Source organism: Chinchilla lanigera, unplaced genomic scaffold (genome assembly GCF_000276665.1).
Source record: "Chinchilla lanigera isolate Chin_1 unplaced genomic scaffold, ChiLan1.0 scaffold00050, whole genome shotgun sequence".
Classification (NCBI taxonomy): domain Eukaryota; kingdom Metazoa; phylum Chordata; class Mammalia; order Rodentia; family Chinchillidae; genus Chinchilla; species Chinchilla lanigera.
This window is the reverse complement of record NW_004955451.1, coordinates 12,832,933-12,853,138: the sequence shown is the minus strand read 5'-3', so window position 1 is coordinate 12,853,138 and position 20,206 is coordinate 12,832,933. Positions and strand designations below refer to the sequence as shown.

The 20,206-nt window shown below is 44.2% G+C and overlaps 1 protein-coding gene across 4 annotated transcripts in view; it reads right to left on the bottom strand.

The window, feature by feature from the left end:
- Nucleotides 1–20,206, bottom strand: part of Skap1 (src kinase associated phosphoprotein 1) — a 251,617-nt gene that overhangs the window by 190,111 nt on the left and 41,300 nt on the right. For all 4 annotated transcript variants that reach the window (XM_005394244.1, XM_005394246.2, XM_005394245.2 and 1 more), the window contains one exon: nucleotides 11,077–11,102. In XM_005394244.1, coding sequence (XP_005394301.1) covers nucleotides 11,077–11,102 — 26 coding nt within the window. The remainder of the gene's footprint in view (nucleotides 1–11,076; nucleotides 11,103–20,206) is intronic.

The window sequence follows — 20,206 nt, the reverse complement described above, 5'->3', positions numbered from 1 at the left end:
ACTAATAAAATGATTTTTTTAAAGACAAGGTTTTGCCATATAGTCCAGGCTGGTGTCGAACTCACTGTGTAGCCCAAGTGGGCCACAAACTCTCGGTGATCCTCCTGCCTCAGCCTCTTGAGTGGTAAGATTACAGATGTGTGCCACCACGCCCTGGCTAATAATAAAAATAAGAATATCTTGTTGAACTCTTACTGGGTGTCGGCTCTGGGTTAGGGCTTTTCATGTAGGACGTCGCTGAATCCTCAAGACAATCCTAATATACGTTATTATCCCAAAGATGCCGATGAATATACTGAGACCCAGGGATGAAGTAATTTTCCCGAAGTCACAGAAGTGGCTCCGACATGGCCGACCAGGTTTGACCCCACCCCAGCCGAGCACTCGGCTCTTGTCCTAACCCACTGAGCTGTGCAGTCTGCAGACCTGAGTGCTTTATAAATCACAATCATTATTCAAAGGCAAAGCACGCTGAATGACAGCCCATGACTTGAATTTATGGTGTTAATTAGTATTTTTTTTTACTTCAGTAAGGTAAGTCCAAAATCAAAATATAAATTACTTCAGTCATAGGAATGGCCATAGTTACACTGGGTACAGAGGTACAGCTGCCAGACAAAGCCGAGTATGGTCACGTAGGAAGCGATCTGATGTCCGGTTCGAATTTATTATACTGGCATCCTAGTGATTTCTAAAATACCACTTTGCGGCATGAATCCCATGCTTACAAACCTGAATACAACTACTTCCTGCTTAGCCAGGTCAGTATATTGAATTCTCCCCTAGCACTTCCTGTTTGATTCTGCTGGATCTGGGGTATTTTGACCCTGTTTTATCAAAGATGAACCAACATGTTCCATAATATAGCTCGGACCTGGCTTGGTTAAATAAATCTCTTTTCTGGCTGCAGTAAGATTTAAGACACAGAGTAGGAAAATCCTTTGAAAAATATAAAATTATAATATACCTCAGCACCTGTCTTTTTTTTTTTTTTAGACAGGGTCTCACTATGTGGTTCAGGCTGGAACTCACTGTGTAGCCCAGGCTGTCCTCAATTTGTGGAGATCCCCCTGCCTCAGCCGCCTCGGACTCCCGAGTACTGGGATTATAGGCATGTGCTGCCACACCTGGCTGGCATCTCCTCATCTAAAATTTTATTTTTTCTTTAGGTTGAGGCATGATTAACACAAACATAGTACATAAATCTTCAGAGCAAGAGGTATCGCTCTTGCCAGGTGTGGTGGCACATGCCTGTAATCTCAGCACTTGAGAGGCTGAGGCAGGAGGATCGCCTCAAGTTTGAGGCCAGCCTGGGCTACATAGTGAACTCAAGCCCAGCCTGAACCACAGAGCAAGACCCCGTCTCTTAAGAAAAAAAACGTATGTATCACTCTTGAGTTTAAGAAAATACCTTTTAAAGATGAATTGTGATCAGTAATTTTGTGTTAAATTCCCATCAGCTGACAGGGCCGACGAGGTCAAAGGTCGGTTCTGCCGCTGTTTGCTCCTTAGAGTCAGGGTTAGGGGGTTTATTTTTCAGCTCATGAGTCCACCTGCCTGTGCCTGAGCAGTGCTGTCCTGTGCGAGTGTTGCTTCACACGGCCGATCCGATAAAAAGTTCCAAGAGAAGCACATGTGGACGGGAACCGAAATGAGAAATGCCCACTTTCTAGTAGGTTCCTGCACTCTAACCTTCAGATGGGCGTGGATTCACTGGGCTCAAGGCCAGAGCTTTAACTTCCAGTTTTAAACAAAAGAACCAAAAAAGTTTATATTCAAATTAACTACACTGTTAATATTTTGTGTTCAGAACCTAAAAATTGGTTAGAGGAAGAATTCCTGATGAACATTATTTTTTTTCTGTTCTTTGTTTATTTTTTGAGATAGTCTACCTATGTAGCCCAGCCTGGACTTGAATTCACCACCTTTCTGCCTCAGCCTCCCAAGGGCTGGGATTACAGGGACGGGCCACCATGCTCAGCTTTGCGCATGAATTTTTATCCCACAATTCCATGTTTCAAAACTTTACCCCTCCCCCGATTTCCTGTGTTATCCCAGGGGTAATGTTAGCTAGGACAAACAGTAAGTCCTCCCACTCCGCAAGTACCCAGGTAATCAGATGAATAAGGCACAATCATTAATTTAATCGATCTTTTGATTTTCCTTGCCATTTACATGAACGTAAGAATCCAAAGTTCTAGCCAGGCGTGGTGGCACATGCCTGTAATCCCAGCACTTGGGAGGCTGAGGCAGGAGGATTGCTGTGAGTTCAAGTCCGGCCTGGGCTATGGAGTGAGTTCGAGGCCAGCATGGGTTACATAGTGAGACAGATAAACAAACAACCCACAAACATTTACAAATCAGAAGTTCTATGAACTTTTACAAATGAAAAACAAAGGACTGAGATCAGGTAAGAAAATATACCCATTAAAAATTACTATGGGAACTGAAAACATAATACCACAGTGATATATGTGCACCCACGTCTACAGCAGCACAATTTGTCATGGCTAAATCTTGGAAACAACCCCAATGCTCATCAGCTGAGGAATGGATAAAAAAGATGTGGTATTTTTATACGAGGGAGTATTACTCAGCTATTAAAAAAAGATAAACTCGAGGATTTTATAGGTAAATGGATGCAACTAGAAACCATACTCATAAGTGAAATAAATCAGACCCACATGTGCAAACATCATATTGTCTCCCTGGTGTACGAATCTGAAAGAGTAAATAAAATCCAAAAGGTACAACAGATATTGTGAAAGGGAAAGAAACTGCTCAAAGGGAAGGAACAACTGGGATGAGGGAAAGAAGCAAGAAAGAAGGAAGGGAAAAAATATATATGTATATACAAGGATAGCTGGGATAATTGTACTGCTGATGTCTATTGGTTTATTGAAAGGAACAGTTCATGCTTAAATCTTTTTTTGACCAATTTTGCATGCTTATATCTGGTAATCTGAACAACTAATTTGAAGACAACAATATAACAACCATTGTTGAATTCCTACCATCTTGATTAGTGAAACTCTGTATCGTTTCTAATTCTTTTTATTCTCTTTAATTGTTTGATCAATCTTGTATTCTTACATCTGGTAATCTGAGCAAATTTGATAAGATAACAATATGTAATATAACAACCATTGTTAATTTCCTATCATCTTGTTTTGAAATTCTGTATCCTTTCTATTATTTTTGTGTTGTTCTGTTTTTATCTTTGTTGTTGTTTTGTTTTCTTTTCTCTTTAAAATAAAGAATTAAGCCGGGTGTGGTGGTGCATGCCTGTAATCCCAGCACTCAGGAGGTTGAGGCAGGAGAATTGTTGCGAGTTCAAGGCCAGCCTGGGCTACAAAGTGAGCTCAAGGCCAGCCTGAACTGCACAGCAAGACCCTGTCTCAAAAACACAAATAAATAAATAAATAAATAAATAATAAGATAAAATAAAATTAAAAAAATTAAATTGAAAATATTTTAAAAAGTTACTATGGGTATCATCTAACAACAGTATTCTACAATTTATTTTAGAATTCACTTCTGACTGAGCAGTCAGCTCTACATGTCTGCATTGACTGCTGGCTCTGACACAGGACACGAACCATGCTGCTATGTTAGCTCACCATCAGGGCCTTGCCTGTAGATCCATGGTTAGAAACAAATTAATAAACGGGGTAAAGACTGGAATGGATAAGAAACTACCAAATCATGATTCTACTGAAAAAGAGCTCGCTACCATGTTTTTTGTTTTTGTTTTTGTTTTTTGGTCTTTTTGAGACAGGATTGTACTATGAAGTTCAGTCTGGTCTTGAACTCACGCTGTAGCTGAGGCTGCCCTTGAACTTGCAGTGATCCTCCTGCCTCAGCCTCCTGAGCGCTGTGACTGCAGGTGTGCGCCACCACACCCGGCCCCATTACCATGTTTTTAGAAGTTCATATTAAACAAGAAATAATTGTGCCAGAACAAAAATTTCAAACACTACTAGAAAGCACAGAATGAGAGCTCGGCTCCCCTGACCCCTTGGTCCTCTCCAGGAGGCTGTCTGGGGTTTCCTGGGCATCTTGGGAACTTTGTATGGAAACCCTACAAGCACCTGTGTGTAGTGATGTGTAGTCGTCCTCTGCTTCCTTCTTCTCTTCTTCTCCTTTTTTCTTCTTTTGGTCCTGGAGCTCAAACCCAGGGACACCTACACCTGACTTACATCCCCAGTGCCTTTTATTTTTTAGGGCGAGGCAAGGTCTCATTATGTTCCCCAGGCGGGACTTGAACTTGTGATCCTCATGGGTTACAGACACGCACCGCCACATGTGGGCATTTTCTGTTTATCTTCTTAAACAAATGGCGGCCCTTGTTATGTTCTGCACCTGCTTTTCCTCCGAACCATTTATCCTGAGGATCAGTCCACATCAGCCCATATAAACATATGTACTTTAACTAGTCTTTTAAACATTGAAAATAATTCACATGGTGAAAACTCATAGAGTACCAAAGAATATAAACAATGAAGCGCCTCCCTGTACCCCACCTGTATCCTAGAGAGCCATTACAACTATGAACAGTTTCGTGGGCATCCTTCCAAAAGTATTGTAGACACAGAAATGGCTGTGAATGCATACCTAACACATGTGTGTGCACACGTGTGTACACGTGAGAGATAATCTGCACACTGTTTGTCCAAACTGCCCTTTTCTTCCTAATACTAGTCCCTGAAGAACGTTATCTGGTGCACATCTATACGGATACTTTTCGTGCTCTGCACGGCAAGACAGTAGATGAATGTAGCATTGCTTAGGTCTCGCTGGACGTTTAGGCTGTTTGGTCTTTCCCATCCCAGATAATGATACAGTGAGAATTCTTACACAGAACATATAACTTCTTCTACCTGTGTGACAATCAGGGTATTTTTTTCCACCTTACACTTCAATATTATCTACTCTAGAGTAGAACATTTAGAAAGAACTTAAAAATCTTAGAAAATTTTAATTTTGAAAAGGAAAAAAGTGAGTCCTTTTGTTTTAAAAATAAATCTTACTTTCTTTGATAATAGCTGCAAAATAATTAGTGCATTTATTTATTTTTTCTTCTTTGGGTCCCGGGAATCAAACTCAGGACCTTGCGCTTGCCGGGCAGGCACTGTGCCGCTGTCTCCCCAGCCCTGGTGCAATTATTTAAAAACGCATTTCGCTCTGAAAAAACCTGACCAGTAGAGTGACTACTGGAAGAATAAGACTTAAACCACTTGAAAAAGTATCAGAGTCAGTAACTAACTTGGAAACATGAGTAGAAAATGTAGCAAATAAGGGTGCGGTGGGGGGAATCCGGCCTCCAAAGCAGCTGTCAGGCCCCTGAGGTTTAAAGGTTGGCCGAAGTGTCCTGTGAACATTTCTCCCCATTATTGCTCCAAAGAAAACATGCTGAAGAATTTATTTTTAAAAAGTAGTATAGGTTAGGAGAGTCTAGGTTCCTATCCAATGCTTATGTTTATAAAATATTAGCATTCCAGAAATAGTGATAGAAAGATACTTAACAAATTACAAAGATTGTAAATGCAGACTTTTTTCTTACATTTGCAAACACATCATAAATTTGGCCTGTGTGTCTTTGTATAAATCCTTCTGAGGGCTGTGCTAAAGCTCCTGGCATGACTGCAAAGAGTATTTTCGTAAGTAAAACTTAGTAAAATCACTGTACACTCCATTAATTCAAAAACACTTCCCTTCCACTTCAAAGGAAGCCCCTCCGTCTTTCTCTCCTTCTCTTTTTTAGTGTAAAGGCGGTCGTTCTTTGCTGCTTTAATGTTTTGCTGCTTGTAGTTGTCATAACTACATGCCCCAAGCATGGGGCCATCAGCGATGAGAAGTGAAGCGACATTCAAGCTTCCATTCAACATGTCTCAGGCATTACACAGCAACAGGCTCATAAATCTGATCCCTGAAGTAGGTGCCTACCAATAAAAATTCCGTACATGCACCCCACAAGCCCAAACCCTAAAAAACACATGCATGTGAGTTACATGGTCCTACGCCAGGGTTCAGGTGGGATGGGAGAGTTTTATGAAATACACCTGAAATATCCATTATCAAATCCCACGTGCATTCACTTGCCTCACCCTGCTCAGAGACGGGACAATAGTACTTGTTGCTACTCCAGTACCCATGGCTACCGCAGGGCAAGAGCTCCTCCTGAGCTAGTGGCCGGCATAACTCAGCACAACTCATCATATCGGGGAAGCAGACTGCCTTAGCAGGGATTTATAGATCAGGAAGCTGACATGTTAGGAGGTTACCTGGTTCACAAAGCTTCTAGGAAGAGGAACTGAGATTCCCATTCAAGTCTGATTTCAAAGCTCACACCCTGCCCGGCAAGTGCAGGTCCTGAGTTCAATTCCCGATGCCCCACCCAAAGCCCATGTTCTTTCCAGCGTAAAATGTCAATCTGAAACAATAATTTTAAAGCACAGCTCTCTATCCTATGTATTTTTTCATCTAGATACGAGAAGTATCTTATGCATTAACGTACTAGGTCTCAAGACAGAAAATTAAACAATCTCACATTTGTAAATCAAGCTTAGCCTGAATTTCTTTTTCCTTTATCTCTGCATTATGGAGAATTTTAAACGTGTACAAAAGTAGCTAAAACAGTGTAATAAGTCCCAGGTATACATCATTTAGCATCAAATGTCAATTTATAATCAATTTTGTTTCATCTACAGACCACTGTTTTTTTCTCTTCTCCCGTATTATTTATCTGATTTTATCCTTAAATATCACCTCTCTATGGACTTTTTAAAAAACATCCCGAAGGGGCTGGGGATTTAGCTCAGCGGCACAGCGCCTGCCTGGCAAGCGCAAGGTTGTGAGTTCAACTCCCGGTACTGGAAAACAAACAAACAAAACAAAACAAAAAAAACCATCCTGACTATAATACCCCTAACACAAGTAACAGTAGTTTCTTAGTAACATAAAATAATGAGTAAGTTTCCAAATTCCTAAAGTTCTCATAGATGTACATTTTTTATAGCTTGACCTAGCTACACACAAACCCAGATTCATAAGCCCCATAAATCTTTTAAAATCTATAGTCAATATGGCTTTCTGATAACATTTTAACAATTCACTTTGTGCTATTCGCTTTTGTCAAGCTATAATTTCGGGCATCAATTTATTCTGAAATGGTCTGTAATTTCAAAGTGAGATTTTTTAAGATTCACAAAGTAGGATTCTTTTTTCATATTGAAGTACATAGGATAATTTTCTCAGAAACCTTATCCACCACCCGTGCGGGTTCTCAAAGAATCTTCAAGCTTGAGACAAATTTCACTGGCCCATCTTTACCACCATCGTAAATGTAACAAAGGACTCGACAAAAATATGACTTTGTTATATCTATTTATAATATTTCTATGGTCTGTCCTAAAGTTTTATTTAACTCTTGTGCCATTTAGTTTAGACTCTGGGGTGCATGCCAGAAACTTCTGTCTGGTTTTCATAAATATGTTTTATAGTGGCAGATTCTGAATTATAAACATTAGCTCTTGTAAGTGAATTTTTGATTTATTAAACTAAAACTGTTTATAATGAACTCATTTTATAAAAGGAAACCAAGGTAAAATGAGGGAAATCAATGCACTGCATGAGTTAAAGTGATCTTGTTGTCAAATTTATTTATTTTTTAAAATTTATTTATTCATTTCTTTTGCAACAGGGTCTCACTCTGCAGTTCAGGCTGGGCTTGAATTCACTACATAGCCCAGGCTGGTCTTGAACTCACAGTGATCCTCCTGCTTTAGCCTCCCAAGGACTGGGATTAGAGGCATGTGCCACATCGACCAGCTTGGCATCAAATTTAAAGGGCAAACTGGTATTTTTATTTAGAACAGTAGGTCAGTATCAACTTTTAAATATCTGATCCCTACAATGGTACCACTTCCACAGCAAAGATTCCATTGGATTTTCTTTGCAACTTGAAGTGAAAAATAAAGCAGAAAAAAGTTTTAAAAGTGAGCAGGAGTTGAATTAGCAAGGTAATTCTATGTAAAACTCTTATAAAATAAGAATAAGAAAAATAAAGCAATATTCTTATTGTAAAATAAAAACAAGCCTTTTTTCATGTTGCCCAATTATATTAAAAGAACTCTTTTAAAAGCTCATTAAAGGCCAGGCATAGCGGCACACACACCTATGATCCCAACATCTGGGAGGCTGAGGCAGAAAGATCACTATGAGTTTGAGGCCAACCTGGGCTACATAATGAGTTCAAGGCCAGTCTGAACTACACAGTGAGACCTGGTCTTAAAAACAACAACAAAAAAGCTCACTAAAAGCATTCTTCCATTCATGCTTCCTTTATATTAAAGTAATACATTCTTCGGATTAGATTTTCTTTTTCTGGCTTTCTTCTTATCAAATGAGCATGTTAGGAAGTTGACAGTGGACCAGTAAGAAAACCTGGGTGGAAATGACAAGGGAAGGAAATGCCTTTGCCGTGTTGTTATTATAAATACAAAGTACTTTTTCTTAGTGTCTACTATGTCTAAGCACTGTGTGCAATCACTAATCCCCTCGTAACGAGACAGCAAACTACAGCACGGAGAGTGAGGGCTCCGGAATGAAGGAGTGCATGATTTCTCACGGGGGCGAAGGAAATGTTGTGAAATTAGGTAGTGACGACGCTAAAAATCACTGACTTGTACGCTCGGAAAGGATGAGTTTTATGGTATGTGAATTATACCTCAATAAAGCTGTTACTCTGAAAAATATGTGCTACTAAAAGATCTCCAAATAAGAGATCTTTTCTGTTTTAAGATAATGTTCCTCCCAGGCATGAGAACCGGTTTAGTCCAAATACCCTGAGAAACCTAAGCGCGCATTTCGGCACCGTGCCAGAGTGAATGAAACTCCCTCGTGGCCTCTCTGCAGAGTCCCGGCACAGGTAAAAATGCTGGGAAAGTGTGAGGCAATCGCGTCTGTCCTTTTTCACTCCAACCCTAACACTGTTTGGTTTCCCTGGGCTTCCTCAATCTCCTGCTGGGTGTTCCCTTTCTCATTTATTCCTGTCGGTTCGCACCTTGGGTAGACCAGTTGTTTCTCCTACCCATCCCGCGGCTTCTGAAACACTGTGAGCTCAGAGCAGATCCGAGAGGCCAACGGAAAGTGCTTCTCTCTCTCCGCGTCCCAAAAAACGGGGATGCGAAGCGAGCAAGGCTAGGGGCGGGAATGTGGGGGTCTCGACTTGATTTTTCCTGGCATTTACTGCCGGGCAGATGAGCAAAGATTTTGCTGCGTGTAGTCCATCGCTGCTGAGAAACAGATACCATGTTGTGTTCAAAAGAAGCTCTTTTCAGCCGTCTGACCTCTGTCATCTACAGAGAAGGGCACAGAGAAGCGGCCACGCGCTGGAAGACGACTGCAGTGCCGCCGTGGTAAGAACCGGCACCCCGCGACCCAGGTGTTTGGGTCCCGCAGCCTGAGGTCGCGCTGCAGAATTCTCTTCTCTCAGCGCACTTCCGCACCGCGTCCCCGACACGGATTCCCTACTCCTCAGGTGATTAATTCGACCCTCACTGTTCCATTCGTTTCTGCCGATTCACAATCATTTTCTGCCTCTTGTGCATTTTGGTTAACATCTGTTAAGCCCTGGACTCTAGGGCCCTGCTCTGAATGGTGCAGTTCACATTTTGCAAAGCAAAGGGGTCCATTACTACCTCTCCCTCACTACCGCTCTGGTGCGTGCTCAGCTGTGAAACCCTTTCGCGCTCAAGTATATAATATTGTTTGTTTTTTGTTTTTCTTCCAGTACCAGGAATCGAACTCACGACCTTGCGCTTGCCAGGCAGGCGCTTTTGCCACTGAGCTAAATCCCCAGCCCCTCAAGTATATAATAATACATATCGCATTATTAAGACTACTATAAAGTACTTTCACTTATCAGAGCAAAAAAAAGGCTTTAAAAATATGAGATTTTTATTTCCTAAGTTGGGCTTTTGAAGAGAGTCTTTAGAAGAAAGCTTTATACAGGCTTGAAATACATTAATGCAAAATAAAAGCTGGAACAGTAAGATCTATAAAACTGGTATTATATAGGTCACTATTTCATCTCTTTAAAGTATTACAACTCACTGAGATTGGATATACTGACAACATGAAGAAAATAAAGACACACTGGAAAAGTTCATAATTGGTTTTAAAAAGTTACAGAGCAAGGCAGTTCCTAAAGCTACTGGGAGTTTGATCTGAAGCTCTTTGATTCTGAGAAAACGGCAACCCTTTATAGAAACTTTAGATAATTAATATTCAGGATTACGTCCCTGACATTCCCCATCAGAGTACTAGAAAGAAGGGCGGCCCGTGGTACTCGGACACCCCCTCACACCGCGTGAATCTAAAAAAATAATTCTGATATTGAACTTTTAAAAAATGTGTTCTAATCCTGTGCTTTTTTTTTTTTTTTAAATCTGCACACAGCTGTCTGTTGTACTTTTTAGACTCACACCAGATGCTGAGTTCATCAGGCAAAAGCAGGAAAACAATGGCTGCGAAGCAATTAGAAGCAGCGAGGCTGGGGCGAGACTCGTATTAAAACGTGATAACACGGTCCAGGTGGGAATTTCAGCACAGCCCCATCTTGACATTTCCCCGCTGCCAGGCAGGCGGGCTGCGCGGAAGGGCCCGAGATGGAGGCGGAAACGTACTGGAATTTATTTCTGGAGCAAATGAAGGATTAGCCGAGTTGGAACCCTCCCAAGGTTTTTATTATGGACTTGGCCATCATTTTACAGGAATGCGATTAGATCTTGTTGGCATCTAACAAAGTCTAAGGAATGAAAGCGTATCATAGCTCCGGTTCAATAAAATAATCTAGCATCGTAAAATAATCTAGCAGAAGGCAAAAGCAGAGCGCCTCTTGTGGCTGAAAACCAGGGTAGGGGGCCCCAGCAGGGTGAAGGTTAATTAAACACTCCACTAACTTTCCTCAGCAATGGCTAAGGCCCTCGGCGGAGAAGCCCAGACAGAAAAGACAAGTAAACAACACCCTCTGCACCTGTCTGACACAGCCTTACACAGTCACACAGCACTCACCTGGAGGCGGGGTATCCCAGTAGTACCTGAAATACAAGAAGAAAAAACAGAGATAAGTCCAACATGGGTTCCTTAATTGTGATTGACATACAGTGGCTGTATCGTCCAAAAAGCTCGCTAGAGAGTCAATTATCTGTCCAGTCCTAGTTTTGTTTGAGAAAAATAAGAGTTGTCTTTGAAATATGAATTTTTTTTTTAGGGCCAGGGATATAGCTTAGTGGCACAGCGCCTGCCTGGCAAGTGTGAGGTCATGAGTACAATTCCTAGTACCAAAAAAAAAAAAAATATATGAATTTTTTTTTCAGTGCTGGGCATTGAACCCAGGACCTTCTGAGCTCCCTCGTTATCCCTTTTAAAAATTTTTAAAATTTTGAGACAAGGCTTCACTAAATTACTGAATCGCTTAGGCTGGGATTGAATTTATGATTCTCCTGCCTCAGCCTCCTAGAGTGCTAGGATTACAGGCAAGGCCACCATGCCTGGCTTTGAAAGATTCTTAAAAGCTGCCTGAACACACTGCAGCTCACAGGTAATCGTGACTTCACAGCTGGAAAAGCCCCAAGAGGAAACTTCCCAAGTGTGCTAGCCGCTCCGGGCAGGACAGTTCTTTGCGGAAACACTTCCCAGTTGTTGTGACAACCACATCCCACCGACACAACAGCAACACAGCCGCAAACGCCTGACACCTGAATTCCTCACTCTGTGGGCTCGGGCTTGCCTTACATTTGAATGTCCAAGCCAAGAACTGTGGACCGATCGGCAAGACTAAGAACTCTCCAGACAGCCGCGGTGTCAAGCACCGTCTGTAGGCCACGTATCTGGAACCCGACTTGCGCTTTTTCAAGGGACAGCGTCGCACCCACAAACGCCTTCTGCACAGAGCCGGAGGTCGTTCTCTATTGATTTTTTTCTCTCCTGCGCCTTCCAGCTCTTCTCCGCTCAGTCCTTGCGGCGGCGTCTCTACTCACACGGAAAGGAGCAAGCCCTCCGCAGCCCGCACAGCCTCCCCGCCGCCCGCGATGTCACGGGAAATAGCACCGCTCGCCCGGCTTTATCAAGTTCCTAAAGGCCCCCGGCCCACGCCGCTGGGGAAAGGCCACAGGTAGGTGACAGCGCCCTGTCCACCCACGTGGTAGGTGTCTACCACGTGGAGCCCGACAGCTGGTCTGGCTGTGCGCGGGAGACCGTCTGTCTCTCTCCCTCCCAGAACAGTCCTGGGCTGACCTTCAGCAACGGAGGGAGACGGCAGACCACGGGGCTGGGCACAGGCGAAGGTCAGCGGCCGCGCCGTCGGTTGGCGGGGCGAGGCGGGAAGCGGAGGGCGCTGACGCGGGAGGTGGCGAGTGGGGCTCGGCGTGCGGAGGGACTGTCGCCGGGTCGGTCTCCACCTAGCAGTTGGTGCCCCTTCTCCCCCACAAACTCTTTTTTTCTGTAAAGCACCGCTAATCAAGCAAATCACCGAACGGGTGATTTTCTGCAATTTTCCATCCTTTCTTGAGGCTTTGCCAGAGCTCCCCATTCCTAGCGCTACCTAACTTCTAATTTAACAGAAGTGAAGGTGCTAGGTGCTAGCACACACACATACATGTGCACACGCACACCCCTCTTCCCAAAACGTTCTCAATGGCAACAGGAGCCGGCGGTAAACAGGAAGAATATTTATTGATGATCTCGGGCCTCCTTCCCGCCTTCCTCTCCCACGGCCCCCGCTGCAAACTTACACCGCTTTCCGGTTCCTGTCTGCCATGCGCTGGTTTTTCACTAGTCAAGCCGAAGAATGATGCTCTAAGTCCACAGGTGCTAAGAGCTTTGCCTCTGCAAACACCAGCTGTGTCGTAAGAAGGCTGATCATAGAGAAATGACTCAAATAGCGAATGCATACCACAAAAAGCAGCAGGGCTAGCTAAGTGATATGAAATAGCCAAACCTGCGTTCTTTCCGATCATTCTGTAATTAAATATTTCTGTCAAACTTTCAGTTATACGATGAACAGTTCCGAGGATCTACTTCCTGTCCAGCGGGATGGCTACAGTTAATAATACTGAATTATACACCTGAGATTTGCTGAGAGCAGACCTTACACGTTCTCAGAGAAGAGTAACCCATGAGATGATGGATGCATTTATTAACCTGATTATAGTAATAATTTCATGATGCATATGTACATCGGGTCATATTTGGTGGAGGGGCCTGAGATAGTCTTGCTATGCAGTCCAGGCTGACCATGAATTTACTATGGAGCCCAGGCTGGCCTCAAACTCACAGCAATCCTCCTGCCTCAGCCTCCTGAGTGCTGGGATGACAGGCGTGAGCCACCACAGCACACATACATCAGATCATGCCGCACATTTGAAATACAGGTGATTTTGTTTTTCATGCACACAGATATTTCTGCTAATAAAAATCATATGTTGAACCACAAGGAGCCGCATGAAGTAGGATACCGATTCCCCTCTTTTTCAGAAGATATGACTCTGTTTTGCTACCCCAACTTTTCTCCTTTTCTTCTTACTGTAAGTACTAATTAATGCAATAACCCTAAAGGACATTTGTTTAAAACAACAGCGGCGGCAGCAGCAAAACCACACTTTCTCCCGCACAGCTCACAGAAGACCCTTCCAAAAGGGAAGTGCAAAAGTGGGGCAGAGTCATCCCCCGCTAAAGGGCACCCACGTTAGTGTCTGCCGGTCACCTTGAAGGACTCGATCTTGTCCTGCTAAACACAGCCAGTGTTAAACACGCTAGTCACATTAGAGACATCCGTGGCCTCATCCTGCTCCCCGAAAGATAATTTTGCCCTGGAGAATTCTATGCTCTCCAAGAAGCATTTAGTGAAATCCTGCCAATATCTTCCAATTCTTACCTTTTGCTCTGAAAACAATTCTTTAGCCAGAGGGTCTAAAAAGCCCGGAACTAGAAATTTTAAATCGAAACCCGAAGGCTGCGAAGAAAAAGCAAGCAAACAGCAGAGAGTGGTGTTTATCCTCAAAGCCTCTGAGAATTTCCTATCAGGCCTGTGCGGATAGATAACGAACACTTCCTTAATCTTCTCTTTGAAGCTTCGGCTTCAATAGGAAAGGGAAGCTATCACTCCTCTGCAAGGCCTGTCCCCAGCACCGCCGGCTCCATGCAAATGGTATTTGGAGCTGAAAAAAGATGAGTGTGGAAAAGCAGACGGAGACTGCGGCCACATCTTGAGGACGAGGGTCCTCACATTTTGTCCAAGTGAACCCTGGCACTTCCCAAGATGAACAGAGGAGACCCAGGCTTGGCTTTGCTGAGGCCGCCTGCAGAATTGAGTCTTTAGATTTTAGAACTGAGCGACACGTAAGACAAAGCATGCTATTTGTGTTTTTAAATTAAAGATGTTGTTAATTGAAATTTAGTCTGGAGAAAGGTACAGCAAGTAGCTATTTTTTTTTGAAACAGGGTCTTGCTAAGTTGCCCAGGTTGAGCTCGAACTCATGATCCTCCTGCCTCAGCCTCCCAGAGTGCTGGGTTCACACGCATGCGCCAGCAAACCTTGGGCACACAGGACCGAGAGAACGGTGCTGTGCCGTAGTAATCAGAGAAGTAATAGTAACACCGGCACCCAGAGCTGTTGAGCAGTTGACAGACGCTTTTCTAAGCCCTTCCCTCATAACTGAGCTCCTCTCTCTTTAATGCTCACTCTATTATTAAGCCCATTTTCTAAATGAGAAAATTGAGACATCCAGAGATGAAATAACTTGCCCGCAGTTACACGACGACCCAGTGAGGCAGACAAGTTTCCAGGGCTAGCAACTGGTTTCTAAGAAACAAAGAAGGAAAGTCTTGCAAAGATATCCTGACACTAAAATACTCGTCAAAAGCTGTCTTTCTCTAAAGACAGCTTACTATTCAAAGGAGTCCAGTGACTCAGACAATGCATATATATTGAACGTCTTCTATGGCACCCTCTCAGCAGGAATAAGATGGTGGGAAGATAGGTGTGGTCCATTCACAGATACATATCATTATCTTTATTTTTTATTTTTTTATTTTTTTGAGACAGGGTCTTGATACGTAGTGCAGGCTGGCCTTGAACTCACAGCGATCCTCTTGCCTCAGCCTCCCGAGTGCTGGGATTATTACAGGTGTGCACCACCATGCCTGGCAACCTGTCACACTGCAGAAATGCTCTTCTAGGTTACTATTCCAAACTCACAGAATAGGTTAGTGAATTTCCCCAGGAAATGGACCTTAAGTCATTAGATTGTGGGCATGTTGGCAAAGGTGGTGATCAAATTCTTCACCACTGAGCGGCCCACTAGACATGGGATCAAAGTATTCAGAGCTTTAATCCCCCAGACAGTTAATTAGATAGATTCTGGTGCAATAACTATCCTAATATTGTTGGAAATGCCTAGGAAGCAAAAAAGAAACTAATTCCATTTCCTAATTACAACAAAATAGTTAACATATTCAGACCTTAGCATACGCTAGGCATTGTGCTATACATGTGTTCCACATATACATTATTTTATTTTATAACAGTCCCAGGAGGTCAGTACTATTTTATTCCCATCTTACAGATGAGAAAACCGAGACCTAGGAAAGTCAAACAACTTCTCAGCACATAGCTATTAAGAAGCAGAACCAAGATTTGTACCCAGGTCTGTTGGTTACAGAGTTCGAACTCTTAAATTCCACCTTAACTACATTCTGGTTGGCTGTGATACAGAAAACACACCTAGGAGTTAAGGGGAGGGGTAATTGCTTTGTTAGACGGCCTATGAGTACTAGGGAGTGGGTAGACCAGAAGTCTTTAACTTGGAGTCCACAGCTGGTTTCAAGGGAGTCATAAACTACCTAAAATTCATGAAAAATAGTACGTGTTTTCTGCTCACGTGGAGAGGAGTCCATAAATTTTATTAGTGAGAATAGCTCCCCCTCACCTACCCACCAAAAATGACAAGACCCACTGGTTTAGCTGAATGGGGCCTTAATGGCATTATAAAACTAGCAATCCAGAAAGGCCGACATCTGTGACGCTATAAATCTCAAACATCCAGAGGAATCTTTCCCACCTCTGAAGTGTTAAAGGTGTTATTTTACCTGTGCCTTACAGAAATGTAAACACACCGTGCACGCCTGCCTTGGTAAGCCAGCCGCAGAACAAAGCCACAGCCTCCTCTCCAGGACTTAGGGAGCTGGGGACCCCCAACGCCTGATCTCTGTTCTCTGGTCCTGGCTGTCTCCAATCAGACTGCGAAGACCAACACTGAAATGTCACTTGGCCGTGAAAGCTGAGTCCTGAGATTCAAAGAGAGGCCCTGTGGAGCAGGGCTTCAGTGGCAGAGCGCCACACGGGAAGGGCGGACTTACGCCGAAGGAAATGACCTTGGTGAGCCAGGCGAGGTGTGTGCACTGCACGCATCTCCTGTGACCTCATTTCTCACTTGGAAAGAGTCCCGCGGATTTCACCAGTGTCCCATCTCCTTCCTCACACAGGGGTGGCCAGTGACCTTCAAGAACAGCCTGGGAAGACAGCACCCTCTGGTGGAGGTCTCACTTAGGGGTCCTGGAACCAGCCTCAGAGAGAGACAGCAAATGAAAGACCCCTCCAGACACCCAGCAGTCCCTCCAGCCCCAGTTCCTCCAATGCCTCCCAAGGTACGAGACCTAGTGCCTCCCCACAATGGGGCTGCAAATATGAGATATCTGCTTGGCATGGTGGAGCACGCCTGTCATCCCAGCACTGGGGAGGCTGAGGCAGGAGGATCGCTGTGAGTTCAATGCCAGCCTGGGCTAAAAAGGGAGTTCAAGGCCAGACTGAACTGCATAGTGAGACCCTGTTGCAAAAAGACAAAAAAAAAAAAAGAGAGAGAGAGGTTTGTATATAAAGAGATAACACCCTAAGGTGGTAAATACCCAATACTATGGTAACTCAAGTAATAAAAGACCTGTCATAAGAAGATCCTGGGTTCTTTTTTGGGGTGTAATAATTTTGGGCAAAAACACAGTGCTGTCCTATTTCACAAAATGCAATGATCACAACTAAACTTCTACTAAACAAGCTACAAGCAACAGTATCTGATACCGGCCGTGTAACTCCTGACTCCTCGCCTTGAAATTTTAAGTCCATTCCAAGACATTGAATAAAGAGATTAAATGTTAAAAAGAAATTAAATAAAACTTCATTCATCACTAGAATCCTGCAGAACATTTCTGCTCTACGGGGTCATTTCCAGGGTCAACTGAACACTCAGAGGCAAGTGCTTTTCTTGATTCATCTCTGATTCACTTTTCTGTCTGCCACACAGAAACCTAGATGCTAAATCTCCCTCCTCTACTTGCTGGCACGAAGACAAAGCTCTCACCAGTGTGTCCGTGCGATGCCCCTACTCCTGCCTGTCACAGGCAGCCAGGAGAACCCAATGAGCTATTTAAAAAGTCAGTCTGGTACACTGTGGCAAAATAAGACATCCTAAGTGTCACATCAGACTTCAGGGTTTTTTTTCTTCTGATATTAAAGGGAATTATTGAAAACTCTGTTTGTTTTGCTTGCTTATCTTTTTCTGTTATTTTCAGTACTGGGGATTGACCCTGGGGCACTCTGCCACTCATCTGTATCCTCACCCCTTTTTTGTTTTTCAAGCTGATCTTAAACCTGAGATCCTCCTGACTCAGCTTCCCAGGTAGCTGGCTCCTCTTTAAAGATAATGATGTCTGCTGTGAACAAATCCTGCAGAGCTGTGCAGCGTGTCTGGGAGGCAGGAAAGCTAGAAGGCCAAGACGCTATGTGGGAGCAAAGGAAAGCACAAGGGATGTGATCGCGCACGTGAAAACACGCTGGGAGCAGATGTTGAAGAGGAAAGCAAGCCGCTGGGTTCCAGATTTGTGTGCTGGAGAGCACAAGGCACTGCTCGCACACAAGGCAGTCAGCCGACTACGGTATTTAGGACTATGGCTTCTCTCCTGTCATGGGTCACACAGTCTTTGGTTGGGGCCTAATTTTGTCCTGTGTTTTGCTGGTTTCAGGTGAGCGGCTACCCTTCAGCCACCGGGACATCTCGCCGGCTGATTAGTGAATACCTGGCCGCTGTAGGACTGTGTGGTGCGCATGCTCACTGAATTTTGTAGCAGGAAAGATGTTTAAGATCATTTAACCTGGCCCTCCCTTTAGAGATAAAACGCGAAGTGCAGGGAGATTACCTGGATGTACCGTGGGCGTTTAGAAGTCCGCACAGCAAGGCCAGCCTCAGTTTATCTTGTGCAGAATCAGGGGCAGGTTGGGAAATGTGATATTCATTTGAAAATGAGACTTTAAAAGAAAAAATTTAAAACGTACTCCCTGGACACACTCTTTTCAACTATCATGCGTCGATTTTGTTACGGACACCGTCATACTATTCGCCTGAGAACAAAAGCTATGTAAAAAAAAGTAAGGCAGGTTCAGTGGCACATACTGTAATCCCATCTACCCAGGAGGCTGAGGCAGGAGGATCAGAGCCCCACCTGGGCAACTCAGCAAGACCCTGTCTCAAAGTTTAAAAAACAATATGGAGCGGGTGGAGGCGTAGCTCAGTGGCAGAGCAGCTCTGGGTTCACCCTCTAGTATCTCAAGCAAATTCCTTAACATCAATACCCAAACACATCCCGTGTATCTCAAGTTCCAAACACTGGACTCCCCTTCTCAGGGACGGTGAGACCAGTAGGGCTCCGCTTTTCCTCCAACACCATGGGCGGGGCTCAGAGCGCAGAAAGCCCAAACCCTGAACCTGTTAGGCGGAAATGGTCAAGTTGAGCGGAAGTGACGCGATGGGCCTGGGGCCCTCAGGCAGTGAAACGTGGAACTGGAAGAACCCGCTCTGGTTGCCCGGCATGGGGCGGGAGGGATGCAGAGACGCCGGGCCCAGCACCCGGGGGGCCCGCAGCGGCGCAGAGGGACAGCTTTGAGGCTCGGGCCGCTGAGCCCATTTCCCTGGGATGTTGTGCAGGGGGACACGAAGAGGAGATCAGGACTGTGGAAGGCTGGCGGGGACACAGAAGACAGCTGGAGAGACTGCGACACACAGGTTGGGGGCTGCAGCTGACCCGGCGGCTGTACCCCCTGCCAGCGCGTCCATCCTTCCACGCCACCTTCCTCTTCTGTACCACGCGGTGACCTCGCTGTGCCTGTCCTGAGCCCAAAGGAAGCAGCAGTAAATGCTCACTAATAAGACACTGCCCCAAAGCCAAGCCTGGTGGTGCAGCCTGCGAGTCCAGCACTCGGGAGGCTGAGGCAGGAGGATCCTCACAAGTTTGAGGCCAACCTGGGTGCCAGCCGGAACTGCATAGTGAGACCCTGTCCCCCAAAAAAAAGACAGAGACAGCCCAGAAGGAGCAGAGGGTAGAGTGAATTTCAAGCAGGGGTGGGGACCGTGGCAGAGGCAAAGAGCAAAGCATGCCAAGAAATGCTCCGAATTTATTCCCAGTATGATGGTGAGGGCGCTTCATTTGCTTCTATATTACTCACACAAAAACGAGAGGAAAAGAGAGAGACAGAGATAAGAATAGTCTTTTTTATATTAAAAAGAAATCTTATCCAAACAAAGAATTTCTTTTTTGCCAAAGACTGGAGATTGACCGCACGATGACCGGCAAAAATATCCTTCAAAAGACACGACCGAATTCACATCGAGGTGGCAGGAATCCAATACATAAATACAGTCAATTTGTTTCCTCATTAAAAGCTTGCACGAAGAAAATGATTTAATACAAAGGCCAAAGCTACTGACACAGATTAATTAAAAAGTAACAACAGAATCCTAATTAAAGTTGTGATGTTATTTCACTCATTCACACGGCACCAGAATCTGAATAAATAAATAAAAACAAAATCTAGAAAGCAGGTTTCTATTGGTAACCACTCAAAGAATTATAATGACTTACATTTGCATAAAAACTTCTACTCTTGTGCATACAGTTTAGTTAAGATCTGCAACGTGCACAGGAATTCAGAAACCGCTTTTAAATAGTTTTCCTAGCCGGGCATGTTGGCACAGGCCTGTAATCCCAGCACTTGGGAGGCTGAGGCAGGAGGATCGTTGCGAGTTCGAGACCAGCCTGGGCTACAAAGTGAGCTCCAGGCCAGCCTGAGCTGCATAGCGAGACCCAGTCTCAAAAA